This window comes from Taudactylus pleione, unplaced genomic scaffold (genome assembly GCF_031769625.1).
Source record: "Taudactylus pleione unplaced genomic scaffold, aTauple2 ptg000344l, whole genome shotgun sequence".
NCBI lineage: Eukaryota > Metazoa > Chordata > Amphibia > Anura > Myobatrachidae > Taudactylus > Taudactylus pleione.
Window position 1 is genome coordinate 631,300 of NW_028284745.1, and position 12,176 is coordinate 643,475.

The 12,176-nt window shown below is 48.3% G+C and overlaps 1 protein-coding gene across 3 annotated transcripts in view; it reads right to left on the reverse strand.

Moving 5' to 3' along the window:
- Positions 1–6,630: 6,630 nt before the first annotated feature.
- GDPD5 (glycerophosphodiester phosphodiesterase domain containing 5) overlaps positions 6,631–12,176 on the reverse strand; it is a 245,371-nt gene continuing 239,825 nt past the window's right edge. For all 3 annotated transcript variants that reach the window (XM_088444013.1, XM_088444016.1, XM_088444014.1), the window contains 2 exons: positions 10,795–10,907; positions 6,631–10,170 (listed from right to left, as the gene is read on the reverse strand). In XM_088444013.1, the coding sequence (XP_088300139.1) occupies positions 10,052–10,170; positions 10,795–10,907 (232 nt within the window). In that variant the 3' untranslated portion in view covers positions 6,631–10,051. The remainder of the gene's footprint in view (positions 10,171–10,794; positions 10,908–12,176) is intronic.

Here is a 12,176-nt window from a genome sequence, read left to right on the forward strand (position 1 = left end):
TCGTAGAAACAGAGATAACAAAGGTAAGTTCTTACCATATCTCCTGTTTTCTACTTCAGGGTCCATAGGGGGTCCACAGGGTTGACCTTGGGGATGTCCCAAAGCAGTTCAACTAAGGGCGGGGACGCTCCTGTGCTGAAAGGAGCACCCGGCGCCCAAAGGAAGCATCCTGAGAGGCGAAGGTGTCAAACGCATAGAACCTCAAAAACGTTTGAATAGAAGACCAAGTGGCCGCCTTACACAGCTGAACAGCAGAAGCGCCACTTCTAGCAGCCCAAGAGGGACCCACAGAACGAGTGGAATGAGCCTTAACAGAGGCTGGCACAGGTAAACCCTCTTGTGCATAAGCCTCACAAATAACGGAACGAAGCCAACGGGCTAACGTTTGTTTGTTGGCAGGCCAACCCCTCTTGTGAAAACCAAAGAGGATAAACAAGGAATCAGACTTCCTAACCGAAGCCGTCCGGTCTACATAAATTCTAAGCGCCCGGACCACATCTAAGGAAGTCTCACCAGATGAAAGATCAGGGGACTGAAAAGCTGGCACAACAAGTTCCTGATTAATGTGGAACTTCGAGACCACTTTGGGCAAAAACTCAGGACGAGTGCGGAGCACCGCTCTGTCCTGGTGAAAAATCAGGAAAGGAGGGCGACAGGAAAGCGCCCCCAATTCAGACACCCTCCTGGCCGAAGCAATTGCCAGGAGAAAAACCGTCTTAAATGTCAGCCACTTGAGCTCCACCGCCTCAAGAGGCTCAAACGGAGGACCCTGCAGGACCCGTAGCACCACCGCCAAGTCCCAAGGAGCCACAGGAGGCACAAAGGGAGGCTAGATCCTGAGAACACCCTGGAAAAAGGTGTGAACGTCTGGTAGTATTGCAATCCGCCGTTGAAACCACACGGACAAGGCGGACACATGAACCTTCAGAGATGCAAGGCGTAAGCCGAGATCCAATCCTGACTGAAGAAATTCCAAGATCCTGGAAACTCTGAACACCTCAGGATCATAATGTCTGGACTCACACTACTGAAAGTAAGTGTGCCACACTCTGTGATAAATCCGTGCTGAAGCAGGCTTGCGTGCCCTGAGCATGGTACCAATAACCGAACTGGAGAAGCCCCTAGACCTCAAGACGGCTGTCTCAAGAGCCACGCCGTCAAAGACAGCCGACCCAGATCCGGGTAAAGGCAGAGCCCCTGAGACAACAGGTCCCGACGCTGAGGAAGAAGGTACGGAGCGTCGATGGAGAGGCTCCTGAGATCGGAGTACCAAGGACGTCTGGGCCACGCCGGAGCTACCAGCACGAGCATGCCGCCGTCCTGCTTGAATTTCCGCAGAACCCGAGGAAGCAGGGATAGCGGAGGAAACAGATACGCCAGGTGAAACGTCCATTTCACCGACAGCGCGTCCACCAGACTTGCGCCTGCGTCTCTTGTCCTTGACCCGTAAACGGGCAACTTGTGATTGTGACGGGAGGCCATCAAGTCCAGCTCCGGCAGTCCCCACCTGTCCACGAGTAGCTGAAACACCTCTGGGTGAAGCGACCATTCCCCGGGATGCACGTCGTGACGGCTGAGGAAGTCAGCCTCCCAATTGAGGACTCCGGGGATGAAGACCGCCGAGATCGCCGGAATGTGACCCTCCGCCCAAGTCAGGATACGAGACACCTCCGACATCGCTGCCTGACTGCGAGTTCCGCCTTGGTGGTTGATATACGCCACCGTGGTGGCGTTGTCGGACTGCACCTGTACCGCCCTTCCGTGAAGAGCGGGGCCGGACGACTGCAGGGCCCTGTATACTGCCCGCAGTTCCAGGATGTTGATGGGGAGAAGTGCTTCTTCCGCTGACCAACGACCCTGAAGCGACAAAGAGCCGGTCACTGCCCCCCAACCCCGGAGACTGGCATCCGTCGTGAGCAGGACCCAGTCCGGGATCCAAAATGGGCGCCCCTCGACCAGATGAGCTGTCTGAAGCCACCAAGCCAAAGATTGCCGAACGTCCGGAGACAACACCAGCACCTGAGAGCGGATCCGGTGAGGTAACCCGTTCCATTCTGATAGAATCAGCCCCTGCAGGGGCCGGGAATGGAACTGGGCAAATTCCACCATGTCGAATGTCGACACCATGGACCCCAGAACTCTCATAGCCGAATGGACCGACAGACGGCAACGGCTCAGGCAACTGCGTATCCGCAGCTGTAGGGAGGCGACCTTCTCCGGAGTCAGGAAGATCCTTTGCTGACGCGAATCCAGCAGGGCTCCCAAATGAACCATCCGCTGTGATGGAATCAGGGAGGACTTTTTCCAATTTATCAACCACCCGTGTGCTTGCAGGCAAGCGATCGTCAGGTGGAGATGTTGAAGCAGTACCTCCGGGGAGCTCGCCAGCAACAGGAGGTCGTCCAGATACGGCAGCAGCCGTACATTCTGGTTCCGAAGATGTGCGGCCATGACCGCCATAATCTTCGTGAACACCCTTGGTGCCGTGGAGAGGCCAAAGGGTAGCGCCCGGAACTGATAGTGGTGTTGAGGGATAGCGAACCTCAGATACCGCTGGTGTGAAGATGCTATCGGAACATGGAGGTAGGCGTCCTGGATGTCCAGGGACACCATGTAATCCCCCGGTTCCATCGCCAGAATGATGGAACGTAACGTTTCCATCCTGAACTTGGGAACTCTGAGGAATTTGTTCAGAGACTTCAAGTTGAGGATAGGGCGATGAGAACCATTGGGTTTCTGCACCAGAAACAGAGACGAATAATACCCCGTCCCTCGTTGTGATAGAGGAACGGGAACAATGACCCCTGCTTTCAGCAAGGACTCTATAGCCTCCTGAACCTGTAACGCCTTGGTCTTGTCCTGAGATGGACTTGTGCAGAAAAACTGGTGGGGTGGTCTGTGCCGAAAAGACAGGGTGTACCCCTGGGAGACCACTTCTCGAACCCAGGCATCCGTGGTGGTATTGTGCCAGCACTGGGCAAATAGAAGAAGTCGGCCTCCCACTCTGAGGTCCCCCAGAGGGAGGCCCGTCCCATCAGGCCGCAGGTTTATCTTCCTGCTTGGAAGAAGGGCGCCGAGCACTCCAGGCTTGCTTCTTGGGTTTAGAGGCAGTCTTACTCGCAGACTGTCTCGGGAAGGACTGACCTTTCGCCTTACCCTGAACCCGAAAGGAACGAAAGGCCGAACTCCGAACCTTAGCAGGCAGTGCCGCCGAAGGGAGGAAGGCCGACTTGGATTTAGCCAGGGTGTCCACTATTTTGTCCAAGTCCGGACCAAATAGTAATACCCCATTGAAAGGTAAGGCCTCCAGACCCTTCTTTGAATCAGAGTCCGCTCTCCAGGACCGCAACCACAAGGATCGGCGGCCAGACACCGCTGCAGCCGATACCCGCGAGGTCAGCAGGCTAGCATCTAAAGAAGCTTCACCAATGTAAGAAGCAGCGTCCCTCATTTGTCCCAACAACGCCCGCTGGACATCCGGAGCGTCGTCTGGGAAGGTATCTTCCAATGCATTGGCCCACCCCTCAATGGCCTTGGCCACCCAGGAGATGGCCATGGACGGTCGGGCCACCGCCCCGGAGAGGGAGTAAATAGACTTTAAGCAAGTCTCAACTTTCCTGTCCGTGGGATCCTTCAGCGAGGATATCGACGGTAATGGTAAGGTGGCGCCCCGAGTTAAACGGGTGACATGGGAATCCACCGCCGGTGGAGTTTCCCATTTTTTACAATGTGCCTCAGGGAAGGGGTAATTAGAAGCCAACCGCTTCTGAGGAAGGAATCTCTTACTGGGCGCCTGCCAAGCTACCGCCATATGATCCGTCAACTGATCCGACAGGGGAAACACCGCAGAAGCCACCTTAGTTTTTTTTTTTTAAACTAGGAAACTTCGACTTAGGAACCGGTGCCTCATCCTCTATAAGAAGAATAGCTCGCACCTCCCTAACTAGTGCTCGCACATTAATGGACGACTTTGTATCCATTTCCTGGACCGAGGCGTCCGAGTCAGTGTCATCAGGGACCTCCCCATCATCTGAGGAACCCTCTGAGTCCGATACCTGAGCAGCCCGTGTCATGAGTGGGCGTTTTGAAATCCTAGAAGGCATGTCAGTCTGCAACATTGACTGAAAAGCCGAGGAAGCGGCCGCCAAATTTTGCATGGAGTTGGAGAGCACATCCACCCATGGTGGAGGAGTCGCCATAGGGGCCTGAAAAGGTACCACAGGCTGCTGCGGCACAGGGGAAGCCTGTATATACATAGGCAACCCCGCATAGGGACCTACTGATTGAGACCCAGGAGGACTCTGCAATAACTGCGGGACACCCGGGGAATGGGGGATGGTCGGCTGGGGCACCGCCCTAGTAGGGAGAGCAGTCGGGACCGACAGACGGTCCGCAATAGACACCAGCACTTGAGAAAACATCGCCCACGGTGGTTCCTGCGCCAGAGAAGGTCTGGATGGGCCAGGAGCCACCTGGCATCGACTACACAGGCCATCCTGTGACAAATCCTCCCTATCTACTCCTGCAGAACAGCGTCCGCAGGAGGCCAACACCGGAGCCACTGAGCGCTCAACCTCCTCGTCTGACATGACAGAATATATTATATATCTGGCACCAGGGTAGAAGTAAAACGCACTCACCGGTGTGCTGAACAACAGCCCACAATATGGCACTGAGTAGCACACAACTGTATGTGACGGACCTCACAAATACGTGATCTATATAAGTGAGGTCAGTAGAAACGCCCCTCCCCCACACACCTGTAGGGCTTGTAGGAGAAGTGAAGGGATAGGTATAAGCTGACAGTAAGTAGAAAATAAGCACAGACGGCAGCACTAGCAATAGTCACATACCATGCAGGAAGATATACTCACTGCACCTTTACACTACAATCAACCTGCCCAGATTCAGTGTCTGGGAGGGCTATAGTGCTGTGTACGCTGTCCTTAATCAGGGGAGAGGTACACAGGGGGACCGGTCCGCGTGCTCCCTGAGATCTGCGCTGCCACTGGGAAAATGGCCGCTGGAGACCTCAGAGGAGGAGTGGCCGTGTAACTACAGCTCAGCGACGCCAGACTGCATGCTGAAAGGCGCGCTGAGCTGAGGGGAGGAGCCGCTGAACAGGGAAGGCTTCCTCCCCTGGCTGGCCATAACCCCAGGGATGCTGGCTTCCCGCTTGCCCCTTTATCCCTGGTGGTCTAGTGGTCCCACGGGTTATGGGGGGGCCCGCCGCCACTGCCAGCAGCCTCCGGTCTGTCCCCAGGACCGGAAGCTAAAGGACTGCATTTAAGGCATTCCGCGCGCCGCCGCGCGACTCCGGCAGCAGTCCTGGGAGGTAGACAGAGTCCGGCTAGTACGGACTCTGCCCTCCCGCCGCGATCCCCAGATCAGTACTGGCGTCGCGGCGCCAGTCGGGGATCAGAGCGGCAGCGTGGGCGTCTGTACAGACAGCCCTTCGCTGCCGTCTGTAGTAAAAAGATTAAAATAAATAAAATCTAACTTAAAATAAAAAAGCTTCTGGGGGCTGCTCCTGCAGCCCCCCTGCGCGGTGACCGACTCCGGCCGGGCACCAGCTTACACTGAGGTGCCTGTGGCTCGGGGGCGGGGTATAGAGGAGGACCCAAGTGCATCCTGGGAGCTAAAAGCTTAACTGTGTGGTGCCCATGGATCCTGTTCCAGCTATAACCCCAAGGTCAACCCTGTGGACCCCCTATGGACCCTGAAGTAGAAAAAACAAATGCATGTAGGTTAGCTTATGGCAGGCATCAAGATAGTTAAATCATCCACTACAAATAGGATCTCTCTGTCCCACAGAGTCTTTTTATACTTGCAATATTGTTATGTAGCTGTCTTTGTTATTTTGCAGATTTGTAAGTTTATATCGCTGATGCATAGCAAGATATGTAGCAAAATAATGTAGCTTTTAGATCACTCACAGCCAGATGCCGAGAATCACAACTCTCCACAATGTTCCAATAATAAATGTCAGCAATGAGAGCGTGCTCATGTGTTTCACCTTGTAATAGTAAGGAATAATGAGCCGTCCAGGATCCCAGCTCTCCACGGTACTCACAATTGTTGTACGCTAAAGTTTTGCTCCAATGGTAGGCAAGCAGCGACTTATCCAGCAGTGTGAATTTTCCTCCCGATACAATGACTCGGCTCTTCTCTCCACGGAACTCACCAACCTAATCCCTGCGAGTGAAAGACGCCCGCATAGCCAAGTGGTATCACGTGAGGTGCAGGTGAATGCAGGTGGGTTTCACAGGGGAGCTCTATCGCAAGTTTCGTATGCTCGATGGAGCTCTGCCACAAGTCCCGTATCCTCGACGCGTTTCCCCGCACCAGGCGGCTTTTTCAACATCCATTTTTATATTAATGTATCTATAACCCCACTCCCGGGAGATTTATAAATAGTGGTTATTTACGGTCTGAAATACATTTGTTTTGTATGAATAAAATATTGATATATGATCCACTGTTGTGATTGATAAGCGCCACCTACTATTTAGTTTTTTTATGTTTTTATGTTTCGGGTGCATAGGCAGGGGCGTTTGGTACTCCTGTCTATGCATCCTGATCCAAGTTCACCTGAATAACAAAATGAATGACCAAAGACAAACGACAACGTTGATGGTAGGAAACCATAGGAAATTCATTTATTCTCCAATAAAATACAATTACATGTACATCATCTTACATACAGCCTGTTTAAAGAAGACACCATAATAAATACTGTTTTGGAAGGACGGTTGTGGACAGGTGCAGATAAACCAGGGAACGCGCTGGCCGAGGTGACAACGCCTTAGCCCGGTAATGGCCAATAACGTGAGAGAAGCAAGGCGGACTAATGATGTGAGCTTCTCGTCATCAACCCTTTCAGTGCCAGCACAGACAGGGAGAGCAATTTAGTGTCCTTTACATCCCCGAAATTGGATTAATAAAGATCTGGTAATTCAAATCGCTGTACAGTACATGTATCATCTTACAATGGCCTCACTTTCATTTTCCCACTTCGGAGATTCGGTGCGACCGTGCGGCAGACAAAAAAAGTTATACTAGTGTTATGAAGCCCAGTCTCCAGGATAATAACAATTACAGATCATTTGTGTTATCTATATACATTAAGCAGCCATGTGACACAGAATTACTCAGTTCTTATTTACCTAAAATGATAAATGATATGTACTCACTTTCCCTTAGTGTAAAAGGTGCTGAGAGACTAAAGATAACACAGATATTACACTTATTTATACTGTACTTTGAAATGGAATAAAATAAACCGAATTTATGTAAAACTGTTTCCGGCCAGTTGTATTATGCAACCTTTTATTATCTTATTATTAAATGGGTTTCTTTGTAGCATGAAAGGAAACAGATAGGAGGAAGGACAGCTGATGATAGATATATATATATATATATATATATCATCATATATAACCTAGATTACTCAGGAAAGACAAGTGGTTACCGAGGGCAACCCGTATCTCAACGTGCTATGAATTCCACCACAGAAATCACTATTGGGAACACAGGAAGCATAAAAGAAAAGGAGAAAGTTTCCTTTATCAGATAATAGCTAGAAAGCAAATGCACGGCTATAGAAAATCTGTGATGTCATCATAACAGTGGGCGGGGCCTCCTTAATGTGCGCACATGGATAGACAGAGCACAAGATAATGAAACCAGAGGGGAAGAGGGCTCTTTAATCATTTGTTCCCGGATACCGGTTTATTAGCTTGGATTTCGGCACAATACTTACGCTCACGCAGTTGTTGTATAGTAATATTACATGTGACCTTAATATACAGCATGTATATTGGGTATGAAATCCTGACTGTCGGGATACCGCTGATCAGAATACAGACAGCGGAATCCCGACCCCCATAGGAACGCATGGTACCCTAACCCTCCCTCCCCGGTGCCTAACCCTTCCCCCCGGTATTTGTATGCAGACTACATCCCTGTATAATCTCCTGTGTATAATATCTATAGAAATCATGAGTTCCCATCTTATCAGGAAAACCCGATGATAAGGGTGAATACGTCCTGTGCTGAACATTAATAGGGTACAATAAGTAACCGTGGATTTCCGTCATCTGTATAAAACTATATATGGCCGCAAGTGATACTCTTTATGCATACAGGTGTTTGTACATATATTAATAAGTTTTGATAGGATAGTTTATAATCTGAGTGTGATGTCATCAGTTTAGTGTTTTATAGGCAAATGCCTGTACTATAAGTAATAAAGCACTCCCCATTATAATAATGTCTCACCTCATCTTATGTTGTAACCTGATACAGCTTTGGGCTTTTATATGGTCCGTGGTGACTTTCTAGGCGGTTATTTACTAAGCGGTGGCTTGTGTTTAAAGCCCAAAATGTAAAAAGGACAATGTTCTTGATAGCAAAACGCAGTGGTAAGCCGCAGATTTTCAAGCCCCTGCTTAGTAAATAAGCCCCCTAGTATCCATAATAATGCATGGCTTGCATTATCCCATATTATTATAGGGAGCATACATCTACTGTAAATAACAGCAAAATTCATAATATTATATAATGTGATTCGGGGCTCTAAACATTCCCAGAGAAACTCTTTCCTGAATAGTCACATCATCTCAGTTTATGCTGTCCAAATAAATGGAAATTATAAAGCTTTGTCTAGATGTAAATGGTTCACCCCACAGTATCACGCTGCCCGAGTTAATTATGTGGGTGACATAATTGCTCCATAAGGATATTACCCAGATTTACAGTAAGCTCGTCAGTGTGTTTTCTCTTTATAAAGTAGTTGCGGACTTGGTTGTCTGAAATTAAGTGTTTATGTGACATTATCCCAGCTCCCTGTGGTTGATTTTGAAAGTGAAATTATTTAGAATTTAAATGTGCGTATCGCCCTGTGACAATCCATCCTGCGTCAAAATAGAAGTCATTTTACTTTGCAAAAAAGGCTCCTGGCATAATCCATATGGCTTACACACAATTGCTGAGTGAACCAGGGTGGAAGAGAACGAAGTCTCCTGGGTTGACTAGACTTCAGTGACATCATGCATCATGTCACTGTGACGTCACTGGTTACTAGAGAATTCACAGACCACATTGTCATGGGTCTGGTATGGGTACAGCCTGTAGATGGCAGCCTGCGATGTGTATAAATGACAGGTGTCTTTGCTAAACTATGCACAGCTAGATAAATAGATACGAATGTATGTCACCAAACTGCCTCCATGATGCTGAAACATGGCTCTCAATCGTTGCTTAATTATATATTATGCCCGCCTTGCAGTATTGTGAATAAGTGTTACACTGCAGTCTTTCGACCACAATTCTACATACACCTTAACCTGTGAGGAACAGCTCTGCACCCATATCCCAAATTAGCACCAGTCACATACACACAGTGTAAAGCAGCCATTTTGTGTGAGCCATTGTCTGCGAGGATGCGGCCCACAACTTACTAGGTACTAGTACCACAGATATTTCATCAGGGAGTGGATCTGCGAAGTCACAAATTCCTGGTGAAGGGGAAAACTGCACTCGCACGTACGTTGGTTCAGCACACAAAATGTCCGCCTCCAATTTGAGAAGACCACCGGTCCTCTTACAGTGTCCAAAACTCTCCTAGTGCAAGATATGTACATCAGAAGGACGCGTGGACCGAGTGGTGACATTATAACTATTAAGACCAGCAAATGTGGCCAAAGGTCGACTAACTTTCTCAGGCTGCATGATCAACATTCACTCAGGCCAGTCAAAAATAGTTCACACAAGAACTTGCTTGTGTCCTACTCACAAAAATACACTAAAGGTGAAAAAAAAAAAAAAGGGGTTCAAATATTTTTCTACATATATACAACTCACAGTCCAGATTATTCAACAACAGAAAAAAAAACCCCCATCAAATTGCAAAAATAACAAATAATCCTGGCATAAAGTGTCCCGTAAAAAGTCCCAAACTTGGAAAGTGTAGACTTCAGTAGAGGTTTCTGCGTTTCACTGTAGAAAGTTGCGGTGAGTTTGTTTCCTCAGGTCTCGCTGTACAGTAGCTCTAGCTCGTATTGGTTTTCCTGTCTGGTGTTGGACTGATGGCGTCATTGGCAAAACAGTCGTATCGATTTTGCGAACACAGGGAAAGCTCGTCAGCTGTATCCATGCTATTGTTGATTTCTGTTCAAAAAACAAGCAAGGAATTAAAAATACATACACTTCAAAGCTCATCAGTGGCCATTATACAGCGGAGGCGGCCATTTTTATGTGCCCATTACACTAGGTTTAGGTGATGGGCAGACAATGTTAAATTGATAGATTTACATATTTTATTCATGTTCAAAACTCGCTATGAAGTCACTTCAGAAGTACTTTATCTCCACATCAACAGTACAACAAAAAATCTCTAGGTCAATTCGTATCTATATCAACAGTCCGACCGGGACAACATTCTGGTCACATAATATAGGGGCCACGCACACTGAAATTGGGCCTACTGTCTTCTATCGGGCGTGATATTCCAGTCTATGTGGTCAGGACGAGCTCTATAATCTATGGCACATTACATCGGACAGTCGGTGATTCCAGCATTTGGGTCGGAGGAAAAGGGAGTATGATTACTGGCCTATCTCAGACAAGTAGACCATCAAAGGGCCGCACGAGAAACAAAATCGGGCCACTCGCTATAAGCAGATGTGCGCCTGCTGAGGGTGCGGACACTGGCATTCATCACTTTTCGACAACATACGAGATCATTTCTGTGCTGCGCAGGCCCGAAAACGCTCAACACAAAAACCAACGCACCGGAAAAGATGAGTTTCTCCTTCATTATCCTGACGTCCCGGCTTGACCTGCGCACGGCGGCGCTCAGCATGATTTGTTCTGGATTGTACGTTCGGATGCTGCCCAGTCGCCACCTGTAACAGAACGTACATTGTGAATCTCAGACCGTTAAACTGGACAAATGTCAGGAGACAAATTGTGAGCCTGCTCCTGCGGACAGCATAGACAAAGCCAAACAAAGGTGAGGAGGCAGGCGTTGGTCATTGGGACGTCACAAACTTGAGGTTCAGCCTGATTTTTCTTATTACAATAAAACAGATTTAGTGCACAAGGATGGCACAAATACATGTGTACACGGGGAGCGTGACGGGTCGGTAAAAGGTTACAGGAGAAGTGATGGGCCGACCGACTGAGGTGCATGATGCAGGAGCAATATTCAGAACCTGAAAATTCATTGTGGTGTCCAGAACTTCACATAGGGGCCATGTGATGGATTTTATTTTTGAGGGTAAACGTGCCCCTATTGGGTACAACAATATCTCTTTATTATTATTTATTATCCTTTATTTATATGGCGCCACAAGGGTTCCGCAACGCCTTATATAGTACATAAACAAATCTCTGTGATTATATGCCAATGCATAGAGTGTACAAAATCAGGCAACAAGGCTTCATTGCCCAATTCCAGCATGGAACCTACTCCAACTAGTCTTCAAGTCCTTGTGAATGTATGGTCATCAGAACCTCAACAATACAATTACAGCTGCAGAACTTTATTACGCGGAACGCAGAGTACAATCCCAGCCAAACCATTAAGCGTTCTAGACCTCATACATAGGTCACCAACACCAGGTCACTTGGTACCTGAAGGAACAATTTCTTATTAGTAATTACATCCAAACATAGGTCACAAAAACTGTGAGATGTCCCACACAAAAACATGACCCTACATCCAGCCTGAACGTGCAGTTGGAGCAGCCTTTATGGGGTGTCGGAGATAAATTGCACACCAGTTAGGGAGATCGATATCACATGCATTAAAACAACATCTGGAGTATGTGGTGTGTTCAGGCATTCTGGAAACGCTATGAGCCGCACGTGGTGGGATCCAGAAGGATCCCACATGTTATCTAAACGCACTAAGGGCCATATCCAATTAGACGCGATAAAGCGAAAAGTTAACATCGGTGAACTGTGAGGCTTTTGGTGCGATATTTTCGCGCCTTTGGTCTATGCGCGCTCCAATTTTTCGCACTATCCTATTAGAAAAGACACGTTGAGGAATTCACCCAAAAACAGTCAGTCGTGTAACCTGCGAAAAGTACAGCAGATTTTGGGGAAATCTATCGGTACCCCACAAAAATTTTAACTGACATAGGAAATAAATATGGACCTGTATTAGT